The sequence below is a fragment of the Neopsephotus bourkii genome, unplaced genomic scaffold (genome assembly GCF_033783945.1).
Source record: "Neopsephotus bourkii isolate Nb327-2 ecotype Australia unplaced genomic scaffold, CSIRO-AGI_Nbou_v1 NB_1037, whole genome shotgun sequence".
Classification (NCBI taxonomy): domain Eukaryota; kingdom Metazoa; phylum Chordata; class Aves; order Psittaciformes; family Psittacidae; genus Neopsephotus; species Neopsephotus bourkii.
The window spans coordinates 2,810,355-2,830,140 of record NW_026901526.1 but is presented as its reverse complement, the minus strand read 5'-3'; the positions used below and the strand labels follow the sequence as shown (position 1 = coordinate 2,830,140).

Here is a 19,786-nt window from a genome sequence, read left to right as displayed (position 1 = left end):
AGGCAAGTCTACATGCATTTGTGTGCTTGATACAAATGCATGCTGAAAGAGAGTGGATCATATCACTGTGTCATATACCTCTTTGCAATAGATTGTAATAATTGGGAACACAAGAAACATCCTTCTTGCTCTCCTTTTCCCTAACTGCCACTTCAGCACTGTATTTAATGTAGTTTTAAAATAAGATTTCTGAAATGCAGTGAAGTGAAGAGAATTCATATTTATTGCAGTCAGGTGTTTCTGGGAGATGGTTCAATGGGAATAAATACAGTCAATACTTGATGCTTACTCAGAGCCTGTAGAGGGAAAGCAGCATGAAGTGGTTTATGTTTGCGAACTGTGTAGTAATGGCACAGAAGTGTCGTAGGTTAAGCCTATTAACAGCTTTTGCAGGAGCCAACCCAGGGGCATTAGCTGACAAAATCTCTTCTTTCTAATCAGAGGACCCTTCTTGGTGGCTTTGGGGAAGTCATGGCATCCGGAAGAGTTTAATTGTGCTCATTGCAAAACATCCATGGCTTACATTGGTTTTGTGGAAGAGAAAGGGATGCTTTATTGTGAGGTCTGCTATGAGAAGTTCTTTGCCCCTGAGTGTTCAAAGTGCCAGAGGAAGATTCTTGGGGTAAGTGACCAGCAAGTGACCCACTTCTCAGGGGAACAATAACCACAATGTTCATTGCTTCTCTGTAGTGAAATTTCCCTTTATCTGACACAGTTTGCATTTTTCCAGACATACTGACATACCTTTTCAGCTCCCATCACACACAGAATGTTTTTCGCTGGTCCAATGTTGTGCCTTTTTGGTCTCTTTGAGAAGCTGCAGTCTTCTTGGCTCTTCAGGTTCAGCTCCTGTTTTCGTGAAGCTGTGCTTCTAGCTTCACTAGATTTTCTTGGGAAAAATTTAATTGGCAGCTCTTTATAGAATTGGAGGAGGCAGGGTGCTTGTGTGATAAATAATGCTCTTTAGCTGAACTGAACACTGCAGAACTTGCTGGTTGGCTAGATGTGAAGTACTGAACTATTCCCAGGGGTAATGTAGATAGAAAGACACATTATCAACACCAATATTGCTAATTTGAGCCCACCAGCTGATAGTTCACTGCTCTACTGCAGGCAGCAATGTCTCTGCACTCTTGTCCAGGGCCCTGCAGGTCTCTGACAGCACACTTCTCAAGTCATATTTGGCGCTATTGCACCTTCCAGTACAACACAGTGTGATCATAATTTTCTACATGATGTTTTCTGTTAACTATTCACAGACTTAAGGAGATGTCAGAGATGCTGCTTTTCTTATTTCAGGGGACTTGTGGGTGAGATCCTAACTAAAATGGAAAGGGTGAACAAATGAGCTGTTAAATCTGTCCAATTCTACATTGAATCTTCCAAAAAATGAAAGGTTGCTTATGACAAACAAGGGGATGTACTGTAAGTAAAGCACTTTGTTAAGTTTAACATCAGCAGAAATTGCATGCACAACCCATTTTCAAAGTAGCAGTAGGAAACAAAATATTCTTGAGACGAATTAAGTGTGGAGGCATGGTCACCACAGTCTAGTCATCACTTCAAAATAATGTGTTAATAACACATTTTCTAATCCCCACAGGAAGTAATAAATGCTTTGAAACAAACTTGGCACGTTTCCTGCTTCGTGTGTGTGGCCTGTCATAACCCCATCCGCAATAATGTCTTCCACTTAGAAGATGGCGATCCCTACTGTGAGACAGGTAAGAAGCAGCACAACCCAAGTTTACTGCATCTGTGTGGGGAAGGAGAGCTCAATAAGGTTGGAAAAGAATAACAATTCCTTTTTGTTAAGCTTCACTTCAGAAGCAGCTCTCCAGAAAATTTGTGTAACTCTGATACATCAATTCAAAGCAGCATCAAACACTGTAGACACTTCCAAGATTGCAGGAGAAGTTGGTGAGAATTTTTTCACCGGCTTCATCAGGAGCTGACTTCTTGTCACTGGTTTTACTGGTTGTTCCTGTTAAGCCCTCAGCTGTCAGTACCAGTGATAAAGCAGTGTTAATTTTGGGTGCCTTTCTGGTTGACTTTAAAATGATCTGGTATTTATGTAAATCTCCTTATTTACTAAACCAGCAAATGCCAGTGGAGTAATGTGTTTTATTCTGAATAACTTTATTCACAGCTGTGAGGGACTTCCAAGAGCAAGCAGTCTGCCCAGGAAGTTTTTTGCAGATCAGGGATAACATCTGTTGAACATAAGCTTGGCATAAAAAAAACAGGCTGTTGGGGGAAAAATACAGTGATATGATTATATCACTTGAAAGACTGATGAGCAATATTACATGAAAGATGTGGCTTAGAAGTTCAGAGGGACTCTGTTTTGGTTTTTAGCACTTCCAGCTAATCATAGCTTTTTATTAGTATGAAGTTTTTATTTTTGTTGGTTTCCTCATTTGCTTAAAACTTTCCATGTATCCTTCTGGGGTTGGAAGGAAAAAGATAGTATTTGTAAAACAATTCCCACAAAATTGAAAAGAAAGAAAATTGTATCAAAATTGTCTATTTTCACACTGCATGATATTTACATCTGTGTTAGAACAATCAGTCAAACCTTTTCTGTTTTTCCTGTAGTTTAACTAGAGGTGGAAGTGGATTGACCAGGAAAAGATTTAGCATAACATCCTGGCAACCTGTTTAGAGCTAAGATTTCCTTCTGGATTGATCCCACAGTTGCTCACAGTGGGTGCCATGGAGAGTTCTAGGTATACAAAGGATGAGGAAAGCAGGCAAAATTTATCTAGAATTTATCTGTCAGAGTGGCTGTAATAGGGTGTTGGCAGATACGGAAGGATGCAGTAGGTTATTGCCAATTCAGTGACATGAGTAGGGTAATGTATTGCTCCTACTGAATTCATGGAGCAGTAGAGGAAACAGATACATGAGCAGCATCCTCCAGTGTGACAGCACGGTGAAATTTCATCCTGGAGGAATCTGAAGCCCTTAATCTTACAACCATTTGATGATTCAAAAATAGCACTGAAGGAATCAATAACTCCCCTTGGGGTGGAAAGCTCGTGACCAAGTTTGTTCTGCTAATATTGAATTCTTGTTCCTGCCACCAAATGACCCGTATGTTGTGTGGTGCATTGATTTGTGCTACTGTTACCACTTCCTTGCTCAAATGCACACTTTTCTATAGTGTGAGCACTTTTCTATACTGTGAGGAAACCGGGATAAAAATATCAAGAATACTATGCTTCTCACAAACTTTATTTCTGAGATAGAAAGTTTCTATCACAACTTAATGTAGATACATTCTGTGAGGTGTTATTGGCAGTGACACATTGTAATGGCCATTGCTTTCTAACTAGATGTTTATTTGAGATAGATTTGTTCTTCAAAGACTTCCAGTCTAGCTGGAGCAAAGGGTCTATGACTAATTTTAAAGGAATAAGGAGTAAATGTCATTGCCAACTTTCCCTCCTAGTCAAAGGAACACTCTAATTTTAAATCTATGTTTGAAATTGTAACAGCACTAGCTATTAGTATTAAGGGGGGTTTAATCTGCAAAATGTTCTGGGTTTGGATGTCAATGCTAAATTAAATTAAAAGTGCAGATACCTACAACTTTGAACTTTAAGTGCAGAGTTAGTTATCTAGTTTTGAAAATGCCGTGTGCGGGAAGCATTGATATGTGACTGTATGAGAAGTCTGCTTTGGAAGGCTTCTATGGTATCACAATTCAAGCATGCAAAGGAAAGCTGATGCCCTTCAGTCTGCCTTATCTATTGCCCTTTCTTCAGAAGAAAAGCCAATAAACTTATCAACACAAGCCACAGCCAACTTACAAAGGGCTTTAACTACTGGCACCAGGAAAATATCACTGAAAGATTCTGTATGAACACAGATGCAAAGAGCTGAAACAGTATGGTCATGAAACTGTGTCCTTCAGGGGGTTTGCACAGATGCGTCCTACCATTTCACATTTGTATTGTCTGACTTCTGCTTAAACACTTGCAAATTCGTCCCAGTAGCACAAATTAAGGAAGGCAATCAAGGAAGCTGTTTCTTGCCACTGGCAGCCACCAAGGGCTTTGCTTTTCCAGAACACTTGTGTTCCCCATTCTTCTGAGATGCCTCCTATGGTTATGCTTTTTGAGGTCATCATACAAAACACTGTCTTACTGAACAAAAAGAGGACTTTTTTCTTGGGCTTGACACATTATAAAGCCTCTGTTGGCTCTGCTGCAGTAGGCACTAGAGCTTCAGCACATCTGTATAATCTGGTAGAGAAACAAAATCTCCTTGTACCCTGTGTGCCACTCCTTATAAGTCTCCTTGAAAACAATCCCTGGTATCTAATTTCCCTGTCAAAAGCAGATTGTTACTATTAAGGATGGAGTCCAAAGCTTCATTATGGTTGCCACTCTGTTCTTAAGTTCATCTTACGAAGATGTAGTGTTGCATGACATTATGTATTTGCCATGGTAGCATGCCAGTTCCAAATTCTTTTCATTTTATAGCACTCATGCTGTTGTCTTCTGTGCAGGAAAATAGCATTTCCTTCTTAGAATGGGGTGCTTGAGAGTCAAAATAAATAGAAAAGACCAGAAAACCTGGGGTAAAATTTAGGCTTGCACTGGCAGACAGCGAAGGACTGTGGTGACTTGCAGCCCCTGAGATGGCTCTATGCACAGAAAAGTGAGTGCCACACACTGAGGCCATGGGGATGGGCGTGGATGTCAGTGCCTCCTACCCAAATTCATACATGCATTTTATCTTGCTAGTCTGCCCTGCTCTCTCTTTTTCAAGCTCTGCAGTCAGTGAGGAATATGAACAATTCGATGCCCTTTGTTTTGGTCCCTGTTCCTTCCCTGAGACTGCTGGAGGACTTTTTCTCTTCTGGCTCCAGGGTAGCCTCCAGCACCACCAAGTCAATCTTGTGACTAAAAATGCGTGGTGCAAATACACTTCAGTGATGGTAGTCACTAGGAACCACCCTAAAACCTTACTGATACTTTTTGTTAGAGGCCTCTGGTTTGGTTTTGGTTTGGGTTTTTTGTGGCGGGTTTTTGTTTGTTTGTTTGGTTGGTTGGTGTTTTTCAAAGCAGTAATAAACTCCATTGACTAGAAAGCTGTTCTGACTTGATCTGCATTGCTTGACTGTTTAGGACAGAAGCCTAATGATTACATGATTGTGTGTGGTGCATTCTGGGGCAAATATTGTGCCAGAATGTAGGCAAGCTCTCATTACTTGCTGAGGTCTGTCCTGTGAAAAGCCAGGGTGTGCTTTCAAGACAGAGCTGGAGAGAACGTAAGGAGCACACAGAGCCCACACAAGTGCTCTTGCATTTGTGTGGCACACAAATTTCCCTACCTTGAGTATGCTATTGATCTCAACGAAATGAAACACCAGGAAGATGGAAGTATTGCTCACTTGAAAGGGTAAGGAGGGGGCTGAGAACTGAATTAGCAAGGAAAGGATGGCATCCTGGTATCTCAATCTAGGAACTCTTTACTCAGGGTACCCAGAATTACAAAACTCAACTAGTGTAAACCCACTGCCGTTGAAAGAAAAGCACAGTGGTTTCAAAGGGTCAGTCTTGTTTTTCTGCAGATGCTTCAGCTTTAAAATCTGATTGTATTTGTTTGCAGATTACTATGCCCTCTTCGGTACTATGTGCCATGGCTGTGAATTCCCCATTGAAGCCGGAGACAGGTTTCTTGAGGCTCTGGGCCACACTTGGCATGACACTTGCTTTGTATGCTCAGTAAGTAATGCTAATGTACATTTCAAACAAACCCCTGGCAACAGTGCTTGTGCTAACCTGACCTATGTGGGAGTTAACAGCTATAGCCTCTTTCAGTCCTCTGAGTCCAAACAAAAAGCACTTTCCCAGTTATTTGGAAGGTGTGTTGCTATTGTGAGCCTTTGGCACCAGTCCAAAGGAGTTGGCCTGTGTTGCAGGCATGTGTCCTGGCATTTAACCCTTGATTTAACCCTTGCTCATGGCAAGCTTTGAAGGCCATACAGGAACAGGCTGTGTTTTGATATAAAGACACTGTAGCCAAAGTATCACCTGCTAATATTGTATGACCAAAAAAAAAAACACCCAAAAACCCCAGTCCTAATGATTGGGTTTCTTTTTAAATGCTGAACCTAACACTGCTCCCAGTTAAGAGCTTGCTGACTTAAAGAAAGAAGGGTTATGCTTACATCAACCATTAGTATTTTGTCAAAAAGAGTGTCCCTAAGAAAAATTTAATAGCTCTTATTTTTTGAATGTATTTGTACACAGATGCCATGGTTTAGCATTCTGAATAATGTATGGTGTAATTCCTTCCTCTGACTTGGGTGATCTTTTCTCTTTTTTTATCCCATTTCAGGTATGTAATGACAGTTTGGAGGGTCAGACTTTCTTCTCCAAGAAGGATAAGCCACTGTGCAAGAAACACGCTCACTCTATCAACATCTGATGCATGTAGCTCATCTTGTGTAACAAATGTACTAAGCAGAAAGAAAGGTTAAAATGTCCATGTTCAGTAATTAGTTAAAATTATTTATATACAATTTTCTAGAATGGAAAAAAATGTAGAAACTTGTGGAGGGTGTTGTACACAAATTTAAAATTGTTATCAATTATATGGTATATCAATTATATTTCCTTCATAAAAAGATAGGAATCGGGGAATTGCATCCAAGCCAAACGATTGGAGTGCCTTTACCTCTACATTTGGCACGTTAGTGTATTTGTTTCATGATGTTATGACCAGATTTATATCTGCTTTGGTATGAGAAGTGAAGCATCTGTAAAAATAAATACTGGTATTAGAAGTCTTGGGTTTGCTGCTATTCAACAAATAAAAGGAGATTGGCTTCAGCAATTCAGATCACTTTACTGCAATGTTATTTACAGTGTGTCTAGAAGTGTTGCAGCTAAACTCCATTAAAAGGAATTCAAAGCAATGTTAATATTACACAGAATATATAGTTCAACTGATATTTTTATCTGATACTCATATACATGATGAAGTTTCCTGCACAATTACATGTACCTGTGCCTTTGCAGTGCCTGCAAATTGTGCAGTCTCCTGCACAATTACATGTGCCTGTGCCTTTCATCTCTGATGAATCTGCAAAGGACAGAGATTTTTACAAAGCAGTTACATGGGGTGGTGTCCATGATGGTGAACAAGAATAGTTTAGAAGATGCTACTTAGAATAAATCATAAATGGGATACTCTTGCTTCTTCCTTAACTACCAGAACACTAGCCAAAATCCTGGTATTCTGGTGTACTACCAGAATACTAGACAAAAAAACCCTGCTAGTGAAGGTATGTTTGACAGGATGCAAATGTCAGAGCAGATCTTAAAAATAAGGAAGCAGGGAGTTACACTCTCATGTTCGCAGTTCAGATTTTAGATAGTTTTAAATGCCTTGGAAGGGGGAAATTGCACTGAATCTGCAGGCAACAGGTTTATATCCAGAATGTGAGACTCTGGTGTTGTATGAGGGAAACTGCTGAAGTGCAACTGAGGACATTGTTTTTCTCTCAGTACATTCTTTACCATGTAGCTCATGAATATGTGTATTGGTGGTGTGCCAGGTAGTATACCGAAAACCTGCTTTCTTGCTCAGCTGTTACGATTTTTTTTTATTAGCTTAAGTTCTATTTGTCTCTCTTCCTTCATGTGTAGGGAATATATTGTTGACTAATATAATATTCAGTTAGGCAGCTCAGTCTCTCAGTTCTTGCAAGGCAGCAGAGAGACAATGCTGTCATCATGCATTTACTGCAAGCCAGGAGATGTAGCCATTTCTGTGGCTTGATACAGATTTTGCCTCCATACACGGAGTCAGTGCGAGACCTGTGCACCAGCTAAGTCCCTCTTAGGGATAGGGATGGTGTTGGTAGGGAATAGATAGGGAAGAGGTGGTGACCCTTGGCGTGGGGTGAATGTCACACCGGCAAAGTTGCACAACAGGGAAGGGGGCCCTCTCGGGGCCAGATCTGATTCCTGAAGGAAACTGAATTTACTTGCTATTTAATTCATCTGGGATATCACAGCTGAATCATGTCTTTAGTGTTCTTTCCAGTAGACATTAAAAGTAATCATTTGCTGATTTTGTTGGTTTGGGGTTGGGTTTTTTCTTTTTCTTTTTTTTTTTTTTTTACGAATACAGAAGACAGGTTTATGCATAAAACCATGCCGAGAACGACAAGAAATTGCCATGGTTGAGTAAAGCAATTGTAACAAGGAACATTAACAAAGGGGGGGAGAGGAACTAAAATTCCTGTACTAAAATATGAAAAGGTATTTTGCTTTCTTATTAATTCAGTGAGACAGGTTCGTATTGTGGGGCTGTTTCAGTTTATTTTCTGAAGTTGTTTTTTCTTCAATACTACCACATGTCTCTAACTTCTCGTGGTATGGAAGAAATGGCATAAAGCTGTTTAAAATGTTTACACTCTTGCAGGTGTATTCTTTCGTGAGTTTGGCTGAAAATCAGAGGGGTAGAAGCAGACTGGACAAGATACGGTAATATATCAGCCAGGTTGCTTTTGAAATTAGGTGAAATGGGAAGAAATGAGACTTAGAGGGTAGGTTTCAGTGGAACTATATTGCACATGCATGAGGAAAGAGAATGGGAACGCCCAGGATAAGGCGTGCAATTATTTCTTCAATAAAAACCTTTCTATTTTGAAGTAGGGTAGAAACTTCTCATTTTATCAGTGTCCTTAAGATCAAATTGAATTTTGTTTAGTTTCATAATTTTAATTGGAATTATACTTCTTAATCTATAAATTCCAGGGACTGAAATTTTGCAGTCATGAATGAATTTGAGGATAGAAGCCTGGAAGGCTCCAATAGTACTGCTTCGTTTAGCTGCTTTGCCTTTTAATTTCTGCTTTTATCTATTTGTTTAAAATTTAAAAGGAAGCATAGAGTTGCTAATACATAATAATATTTAATGGCTCTACCAAATTATATAAATCAACTAAAAGGAACATAATTTTTACTGTTATTTTAATAAGTGAGATTTTAGTAGAGCACTTTATAATAATGCCATATATCTCACTGAATATTTATTGTTTTTTGTTTAGGACTATTTCATACTAGTATCTTTGGGTTTTGTTTTATTTGTAAGCCTGCATACTTACCTCTAGAATTTGCTGGTGTGTGTGTATGTGTTCATATATACCTCTTTATACATGCACGCATATGCATATACATTGGGAGATATCATATATATGCACATACACATGTGTATTTAACTGCAGAATTAATATAGTAAAAAATCAGCACCCTTCTATCACCATTTGAGGATTTAGTGAGATTCCCAACTACTTCTCATACAACACATATATAGCATTCATGTTTTGAGGGAATGTTCGAAAGTCACAAGAAATAACTACTGTAGGTTTCTTCATGCATTTTCAGTCAGTAATTATTTTTCTTCCAAAAAATTATTTCTTTTTCTGCCTGTAAGAATACTGGGTTTAACTCTCTTTGAAGGTAGAAAGTCTGTATAAATTAATAATTGAATCATCACAACAGTTTCAGTATATTGTAGCTAAATAATTCAGAATTATATGTAAATATAAATGCTTAATATAACAATGCAATAAACTTGAAAGCAACAGTGGGTTGAAATGTGGTTCAATGTGTGTTGATCTCTTCAGCTGAATACCTGTTTTTTCATGGAGCGACTTGCATCATCTAGCCATACAAGTGGCTTCACAAACAAAGAGCAAGAAGGGGAGCTATGTGAATTCACAGATTACTTGTTTGAAATTATTTTTCTCATTATTTTATGCTAAACCACCAGCTGTAAAGTCCTGGTGATTTCCTTGCTTGTGTTTAATAGTCTTGAGCATCAATTTTGGCTGTTCACATCTGCAAATTTAATTATAATTAAAAACCAAACAAACCCAACACAAACCTCCAAACTCTCTGTTCTCAGTTGTTTGTGGTTGCTGGATGTTTTCTTTTCCTGAATGATAGGTAGTAAAGGAAAGTTATGATTGTACACATGAATAGGTATTATGTATGTTGCTTGTTCTTCAGATTTTTGGGGTATAATGGAGGTTTGCTTTACAGTAAAGGACCTGGAGGTCCTGGTGGACACCAAGTTGACCATGGGCTAGTGATGTCCTCTTTGTCACAAGAAAGACCACCAGCCTCGTGGTGTCCATTAGGTGGAGCGTTATCAACAGTGTGAGGGAGGTGATCATCCTTCTTTGCTCATCCTTGGTGAGACACATTTGGATTGCTGCGTCCAGTGCTGGTCTCACCAGTACAAGAGAGACGGACATATGGGAGTAGTGACGAGCTAGGGCTTGGAGCATTTTTCACACATGGAGGAGCTGAGAGCTGGTACTGTTTAGGTTGGAGAAGAGAAGGCTCAGGGGACATCTCATACATGTGCACAAATACTTGGAGGGAGAGTAAAGAAGATGGAGCCAGACCTGGCAAAGTGGTTCTTAGTGACAGGACGACTGTGAGGATGGTCAAACATTGGCACAGGTTACTCAGAGTTTCTGTACTGGGAGATACTTGGAATCCCACTGGACATGGCTTTTGGACTAGTCAAGGTCCCTTTATCTCTGAACACCCATTCCAACCTCAGTGAGTCTCTGATTCTCTTCCATTCCATCTTCCATTCTTAAGATAGAGCGGAAGATGGAAATATGATAGCACTGTAGAATATGGAACAATGTAAAACTCAATATTAGCCAATTACTATTTATTTACTGTTGTTGCTTCATTCTACTGACCATCTTGGAATACTTTGCAATGCTTGTTCGGAAGTGGTTAATATTTTCTAAGTTGAGACTGTTCAAGGAAATACTGCCTACTCTGGCAAGCAATATCCAATACTGTAGCTAGCCTTGGCAACAGCAGTCTCTGCTTTCACCACAGGATACTTAACTCTCTACTATAACATGGCCAATTACTTCATGATAATACCAGCCTCGTAAGACTCTCCTTAGCTGAGTATCTCTTAACTAGGCAAATGCACCGTTGTTTTCTACCTTAATTTACACAAGCAAAGGAAAACACTGCACACAGCTCTATAAAATTTAAAGGCAACTTTACAGAAAGCTTGCCTCCCCTTCAGTGTTTAGGCTATGAACGAGACAAATGCAGGTCTATTGCAAACAGTATATTAAGCTCCAGAAGCCAAACTTTTAAAGGCATCAAGTCTGTATTTGACGTTTTAATGGCAAAGGTTTGGTTTCTATCAATCACAACGTCATGTAACATTAAAATGCTCTGACAAAAAAAAAAAAGAGATCTGTCATTCATTCATTAAGATGCTGTAATCCAGTGTAAGATTTATAGGCTTAAAACTCAAGGGTGTGTTTTCACAATAAATCCACTTTCACTGCTCAGCACAGAACAAATCTCTGTCACTCAAAATGTTTGCTGGTCAAAATGCCCTGTATGAGATCTTCAAAGGGTTTTTCACAAAATTGCATATAAATCCTTTTACCAGTAAAGGCTTAATTTAGGTTCAAGTTTTACTTTCTCGGGACATTGGTTAATATCTTGTGCTCAGACAAGATCTTGGTTATATCAGAAACACATAGGGCCTAATTTATTATTTGCAGGCTGGTGTTAATTAGGGGGAATTACCAGAAATAGTTTGCTTGATGGAAATTTATTACGGGATCACACTTTACTGATGGCAAAATAGGAGTCACTGAAAGAGTGCAGCTCCTTCTCATAACCAAGTAATTAATAAGGTGCCAAAATTCCTCTGAGAAGGGTTTGGTCCTAACTATGGGAACCTCACAGAGAAAGTGGTTCCTATGCAGTATTTAAAATTTAAGAGGGAAAAGAGAGAGGAGGAAAAGCTGCCCAGCAGAAGTCTCAAAAGTGGTGTGGCTTTCTCTTGAATTTATGAAATAAAATATTTAGCTGTGTTTCCAAGCTTATTAAAGAATTGCTTTTCCCAGACAGAAAAACAACAGCTAGTTTATAATCTCATTTGTTGTGCTTGATCTTGGTTTTCAGTTTTACTTGTGCATACTGCACGCTACAGCCAGTAATTTTATGAATTGGGCTTATAATGAGCTTTTATATTGTTCTTTATTGCTTGCCTGAAGGTCTTTTCATTATTGTTTACCATGAAAGTTGAGGTTGGCATAGATAGGAAATTTGCATCAATGACCAGAAAATAGGGCAAAGTGTTCACATCTCTGATAAACCCAAATCTAGCAGTCTCATGAAAGTTTGTCTTGGGTCAGAATGGCATGCTATAATAAGGTGGAGTTCAAGCAAAAGTGTGACTAAAGAAATTTAAAATAACCATGCTAAAATTTACATATGGCTGATTTGGAAAAAATATTTTCCATAAAATCTATTTTTCCCCCCAAATATTTAGTAATAAAGCACTTTTGTATTTGCACTTGAAATACCTTAAACTTTTACAAAATATCTGGTGTTTGAGTATGTTTTGAAAGCTTTCTCCTTAGAGCACAATGACACAATCCTTCATTTCAGTATAAGTAATATTCACACTTTCCATGGAATCACAATTATTTCCTTTTCAGCACGCATGCCTTTGCTTTGCTTTTTCTTACTTCTGGGCAGTGCCATTGTTTGTTTTAAAGCATGTCAATATGAGATAATCCTGTCAGGTGTGTCCCTTTTTCTCTGTGGTGCATCAATGAAATGTCAAATGTTCCTTTGGTAAATACAAACTTGCACTGAGTTTTGGCATGTTTTCCAAAGTGTCAAGTTTTCCCACCCAGAAGTTTCCACTGGAAAAATAACTCAAGATACTAGACCAAAGCGGTAATTATATCCCACATAAACTCTTTCTTTCCCTTGAACTCCATTAAGCAGAAAGGAAACACATGAAAAAAAAGTAGGGCCAAAATCATTGATAACCTAAGCAGATACAGCCTCACTGATTTCAACTTATTCCCCTCCAAATTAAATATGACTGGTATCAAAGCTGTATTTAATCTTCTGCTGACATTCACCCAACGACTGAGATCAGAACAAAGCTAAGGAGCTGATTGTCACAAATCTACTTGAAAGAATGCTCTCATTTGGTAGATGACAAAACACATGAGTAGCATGTCTACCCAGAGACAGGAGCGTCACTACAAAAGTAAAAATCCTTCCGAACTGTATTTCGTTTCTCAAATCTCAGATGTTCAGTTCTCTGCATGAACAATAACAGGTTGGGTATGAAAGTGGAAATTTTTCCCTGATACTAATCTGCATACTCGGGCACCTTGCTGGTTCAATTGAATTTAATTAAATTGTTACGCATTTCTACTCAAATGTAACATAAAATTTTTGACCTCTTGCTTGGATCAATATTCTGTAAGAATTAAAAGGATGGTAAATTCATAAATAACTTGGCTCTGCATGAAAGATGAGCTATTGGCATTTTCACTAAGTGAAAATTAGATTTTACCAAATCAGAATTATGTAAACCCCTCAAAGTGTCCATTAGGGGTGGACTGAGAATTACTCAGATCTCTCAAAAATTAATGGAGTGTTTGTTTTTTCAAATTCACTTCCATTATTGAAAGTGTTTATCAAGAAATATAAAAGCAATCACCTTTTCCTGCTGCATGCAGAGAAATTATATTTTATAGGGAAGACTTTTATAGATATATATATATATTTTATATATATAAACATATATATATAAAAACATATAAAATCCTTCCCTATAATACCTATACAGGGTATGCTTTTCTTAATATGTGCCCAGCCTCTGCTTGTTGAAGGCAGGTAGGTATAATGAAATAGAGCAACTTCTTATTTATAGCACATAGGGCCCAATCTTGGACTACACTTGGCTTTAATCAACCTCAGTGAAATTAATCTGCTGTGTGACTTTTTTTTCCCCATGTGGTACCCACTGACAAGCAATAAAGGATTGCTGGGAAATTCTGACCAGTGGTATGTGGAGAATCAAATAGGTTGGGCTTTCTCTGAAATAATTCAGTGTATATCAATAAAAGTAAAATGATATTACAATAAGGCTGCAAATTTGTCTTTGAATCATGCATATTCCTCATTTCTTCATATATTTTCCCAAGCATGTGGCTGATCAAGTGCTTTTCTCCCTGTTTTAAGAGGACTCATGTCATAGTTGGCTAGAAGCTCCTGCAAAATCTGGAGAGATGTTAGGTTTTGGTGCTTTCCTTTTTATTTATTCCAAGTAGATGTCTGTGGTGGTGTCATGGTTTAACCCCAGCTGGCAAGTACCATGCATGACTTGATGGAGATCAGTTTCTAGGGATGTGCTGGTGAAGCCTATAGTACATCCCCCCAAAAAGTCAGCAATAGCCTATTTTCTTGCTTTTAGAGTTTGTCTTTTACAAGGTTCTAGAGCTTTGGTACAGTTTTCCGTATACCACAATCATCTTCTAGGCAGTTACATCATTGTAATAGGAGAATTCTGTATTTTTCTGCTTAATGGCAATTAGCTGTCAAGGATTGTGGTGCATTTGTGGGAGCACTGGATCACTAGCTAAACAATGTTCTGCCACTGTGAAACTGAGAGTCATAATTTGGAATGACACAATGGGTGCAAACAGTTAAATGTAAATCCATATATGGGAGCTGTGGATTACCACCACAGCTGTATCCAGGCTCCAACTCCTTTCCTTGGATAGGTCCTGCAGCTACAGAGATCTTGTCAGAAGCAGCCAGCCAGGCCAGAGATTCATGAGATCATGGTCTGAAAAAAGGGGAATATGTGGCAATGGCAAGGTAAAACAGCAAGCAGGAGACAAGGATGCTCTGAAGCGGAATGCAGACCTTGTAGCTTCATGGGAAGGGACTTTCTTCCCTTTCTATTCTACATTTATATTCATCATCAAACTGTACACATTTTTCTTCTCTTTTTTTTTTTTTTTTTCCCTTGAGGTCAAATAGCTTTTTCATCTTTATGGTGTACTTGGGAGCACAAAGAAATCCTTTTCTTTCATCAGATGATCCTGGGCTACCCAGAGGTTGAAGCAAGTGTTGTTTAACATTACCAGTGCCAGCTGCTGCTTCAAATTACACCGTCCCATCCTGTGCTGTCTGGAGGCAGCAGCCCTATCTCAAATTCCCTCTGGACTTTGCTTCTCTGAACTTCTTCCAGCTCCTGGCATAGCCACCTCTGCTAAAGTCCATGTAGAGATTCTGCAGAGCAGTTCCATGGGACTGTGAGTGGGAAATGCACCTCGAGCTGCTGCAGCCCTTGTGTACCACCAGAATTTGTGGGGAAAGAAATGGACTGGAAAATCTCCTGTAATCATTAAAAGTAAGCTTTTTACCCGCTGCTGTGTGCAAAGTTGGAGCTGCTGTTTTCCACATGCTGTTTAAAATGCTGCATGAGGGAGCACTGAGAGTCTGTGCTAACCCATGCCCCAGTGCAAGGGGCACCCAGCTGCTCTGGGAGCTGACAAATTTCTGGTAGCTCTTTTCTTGGCTCTTGGCTAAACAAATGCACTGCTCCTTCTGGTCCATGGGTTATGAACCTTGTCCAGTACAACCTCACTGCACAGATTTCACATCCTCCTCCATGTCAGCTGGAGATGAATAACTACACGAGGATCCACAGTCTGGTACCCTGCTGTGTCATTTTTGTCAGTGCTACCTTTGGAGTTCCTGTCCATCTGGACCTCCCTACCTACATACTACTAGGTACCAGCTACAATTTGACCAAGCAGTGTCTGGTCAATGAGAATGCTGGAGGAGTGAAATGCCTCGCCTCTCTCTCACAGTCCCGGGCATCCCCTCGTTTGGCCAGGCTGGTGCTGGATGGAGGAAGCCTTCAGGAGCTGCTCCTTTTCTCTCATTCAGGATTCTTTCTCCTGGTGCCTGTCCAGCCCCAGCTGGCTCTCATGAAGCAGGGTAGGAATGGTACCCCAGAGAGCACACGGCATGAACCTGCAGCATGTTTTAATGCACAAAACATTTTCGGTGTTCGGGGGTAAAAGACAGCTTAGCCCAGAGAAACGTATTTAATAACTCAAGTGTTTAGCCATCAGTGTGTTCTCTGTTACTCTCAATAAACTTGGCAATATGATTGTTTTAGATGAGCGCAACACGCCCTATGGTGAAGATTCTTTTTGTTATTACACATTGTTTGATGCTTCAAACAATAAATTTTAAAAAAAGGGAGGGGGAGAATATATTTTGCTTTTGATTAATCAGCTTTTGAGGGCATTGCTCATCTCAGTCCCACTATAATTGAAAATCAGGATCTGCATCTCATTCAAAATGTGCCAAGAGCAGTGGGGATGGTACCCTTAGGAGGTGCTCTCATTTCATTGAGTTGAACCGTAATGAATGAGAGTGGATTCCTACGGAAACCAGAGCATAACTGAAGGTTTTAGCTGAAGAGGACTGAATTGGTGTTCCAGAGTTCGAGGATTCCAGGTGAGAGAAAACGAGAGACAGAGAACTCACACCTAGTTTGTTAATATAGGAAAATATAGAGATAGTAAAGGATACAGTAAAGGATACTTCTGATGTTTGGTTATCTTACCGACCCCAAGGAACCTGTGAAGATAATCAGGAAACCAGCAGTGTGAGGTGGCAGGCTCAATCTTAGCGGGCATCCCCACCATGGAGGCAACGTTGACGTGGGTGGTATGAGGTTCTGCCTCCCCTGCACTGTATGAGGTTTGGGCTTTTATACTAATAAAAATGCACACTCATTCCGATGCAGGGGGCCAGCCTATGTCAGAAGAAGTGGCCAGCAATATTTAGAAAGGTCTTCAAGGGTTGAGACTTTTCCAGGGATTTCTAAAGTGGAACTTTCTGGGTAGGAACCAAAGCTGGACTTTTAAGGGAGCAGCCAAAGCAGGACTCTCTAGCAAGGAGCCAAAGTGGACAAACAGTACTTTTCTATCTTTGTGTGTTTCACCACAGACCATTATCTGTTATCCCTGACACAATTGGCACCATCTTTTAAATCTTACGGATGTTCTTTCAATGGAGTATAACCTGTACAGCAAAAGCAAATGCTGGTATGGTGTTTATATCAATGCTCTGGTCCCATTCAAAGCTCAAACTATTCTGAGGTTTGGAGTGTAATAACAAATCCCAGGGAAGATTTATTAGCAAGCAAAGACCAGGCACAGCAGTCAATGATATAACCTGACTAGTGCAATATCTATATGGCTTGTATGTATTCATGCACGCAGAAATGAAGGCCCTATAGTGAAAGATAACATTGAACATCCTCTAAATTTTCCTTCTCTAGGAAACTCAAACTACACAACAAATGGCATATGAGGAAAAGGACTTTGCTCTAAGTAGAAAGAGATTAGTAAAAGGGCATGCCAGTGTCCTCTAATGAGCAGAAATGAAGTTGCTTTAATTTCTACCAGAGATTTTGGGCAAGCTCAATTCAAATATTTATGTTGATACACTAGGTGTAGACTGAAAAAGCTAAAGCAAAACTTGTATAGCTGAAGTAAAGGCCAATAGACAGCTTTTCTTGCTAATGGAAATTCTAAGTAAGGTAAAAGTAACTAAATACTTTTGGGTTAGGTTAATAAAAACCATCCTGGTATGCTACTTAGACTCCGAACATCTGCTAAGAGATGATGCATCAAAGAGAGCAAATGGAGACGAAGAAAGAATTGATGATACTGGAGAAGTGATGCTGGCTGGTCAAGCAGGATCAAAAAGCAGATTGTTTTCAGGTGAGGTAAGCTAAATATTTTGGTTTTGGTTTTGTTTTTTTTTTTTGTTTTTTTTAATCCTCCCCACAAACACACAGAGCTTAGACAGAAGCATTTGCTTCACTTTTGTTGCAGTCAGTGATGCTAAGCAAACTGTTTATTATTGTGTTAATTCCAATTAGTCTGGTTTTAATTATCTTTTTTTTTTTTTGTTATGGTTGTCATAAGTATTATATGCAGATAAATGCAAAGAATAGAAAAACTTATTCTCTGACTCAGGAAGATGTTGAACACAAAACACAGCCTGCAGCTCTTCTCTTATTCTTTATCACTGGCTCTGGACAGAGGAGCTCCATTGCAACACTCTATGTACAACCTTTTGACCTGGGATCTGGACCCAGGGAATTGCCCATTGGAGTAAGCCAGGTGTGCAGGTTGCACACCACTTGTTGCAAACACAATACTCAGTGCCTGGAACCCAGCAAAGCCCTGATGCACGTGCTTCCTCTTAAACATGTAAGAAGTCCCCTTGAAGACAACTCCTTTATTAGGCTTTGACTTCAAGCAGTCTGTCACAGGCATCCTTACAATAACATCTGTAAGGCAAGTTTATCAATGTTTAGATTCCTAGTCTTTTTAAACAAAATTATTATTGTTGTGAAATTGAGCAGGCTACTTCTCTTCCTTGCAGACCTAGGCAATATACACACTTTCTAAGCCCCTTACATTTGTCACTTCAAATAGAGGGTGAGTTTTATCAAAATTATTCACAACAACATTATTATTCCGCATGTAGAAGGTAAGAAGTCAAAGTGAACTTGAATCAGTGCAATTATATATGTGAGTCTAGTTACAGTGTGAATCTTCTAAAAGTTATAGCAGCCTAAGAGCTAGTGGTGGCAATTTTTAATTCTGGACCAGTGACATATTTAGTATTTGATATGTTGTATGTTTGCATAGCTAAAAATAGCTGCAGTCTTTGGGACTGTGCTGTCCTGATGCTTCCCAGGTCCATATCTACATGCTGTCCACCCTATGGTGTAACAAAACTATCCTCAAGTTAGCAGCATTGACCTCTTCCTGTTGCACAGAGGTCTAAAATGCCAAACTTACAGCATGTCACTGCTCCAGAATTGGGCAGATACAAGTTAACGGGGAAGTTTTATGCTAGAACTAGAGGAGGAAATAGATATTTATAGATGCCGTGAAGACAAAAGAGGTCATCTGAAGTTGGTCAGGTTGGAGTCCGGTACAGATAAGGCAGCCAACAGGGGAACCATGCCCTGGCAGTGCAGGGCTCAGAGGCAATCATCCCTGGGCTTGGCTTAGATGGCTGCAACTGGTAACCACTGCACCCTCTTATGAGAAAGCAGCTGCTGTTTTCCTAGGGGATATCTTAAAGCACCTTGTGTTTTGACAGTTTCCCTGCTCATGTTGGAGAGGGTTTCCATGCCTCGCATCCTTGGCTTTATGCATCAGTCTGCCTGTGGCAGAAACGTTTCCCTTCTGCAATGCCATGGAGGAGCCAAAAGCAGTGCTGTGGAAATGAGTCCAACAAAATGTCAACATGAGCTGTAGGCAGACTGTGCCAAGCAGCCATTTACCTGTTGGGATTACAGCTGATAGACCACCTTCATGTGGGAGAGTTGGCTTTAACTTTTAAAACTCCACGTGAGAATTACGCTGTGTGCAAGAAACAGGTTGCCTGCAGTTTTACAAGTGAGCCCCAGGTGCCCCCAATACACCAGAACACAATAAGAAATAAATGGTTTACAGAAGAATTTAATTCAGTGGCAAATAACTGTAACAAAACGGATACCCAAGAGCTTGCTGGGGTAACTTGGCAACTTTGGTGTAACGAGATGGATATCTGCAAAGAAACTAGGTTTTGTAGCTGTGGTAGTTTATTCATGTCCAAGGTAGGATCAGCCACCATCACATCTATCACATGCTTGCATTTCAGGGATGTTTCAGGCTGCCTTTGCTGTTTCATAGGGCACCTGGCTCTTCTCCTCCCTGGGAAAAGAGCAAGGATGCATGCAGCACCCTGTAAAAGGGAGAGGAGACAGTAGAGGTTTACAGCATCACATGGCTCTCATTACAGATGCTGTCCAAGCCTCCCAGATTCCTCTTCAGAAATTAGATAGCATTACA

At 39.7% G+C, this 19,786-nt stretch overlaps 1 protein-coding gene across 7 annotated transcripts in view; it reads left to right on the top strand.

Annotated features, from left to right (window-relative positions):
* PDLIM5 (PDZ and LIM domain 5) overlaps positions 1-13,962 on the top strand; it is a 128,049-nt gene extending 114,087 nt beyond the window's left edge. For 6 of the 7 annotated variants that reach the window (XM_061360961.1, XM_061360962.1, XM_061360960.1 and 3 more), the window contains 5 exons: positions 442-622; positions 1,604-1,724; positions 5,623-5,738; positions 6,355-6,599; positions 13,951-13,962. In XM_061360961.1, coding sequence (XP_061216945.1) covers positions 442-622; positions 1,604-1,724; positions 5,623-5,738; positions 6,355-6,444 — 508 coding nt within the window. In that variant the 3' untranslated portion in view covers positions 6,445-6,599; positions 13,951-13,962. Of the gene's footprint in view, positions 1-441; positions 623-1,603; positions 1,725-5,622; positions 5,739-6,354; positions 6,600-13,950 lie in introns of those variants that run through there. The other variant, XM_061360963.1, reaches the window with a different exon arrangement.
* The last annotated feature ends 5,824 nt before the right edge of the window (positions 13,963-19,786 follow it).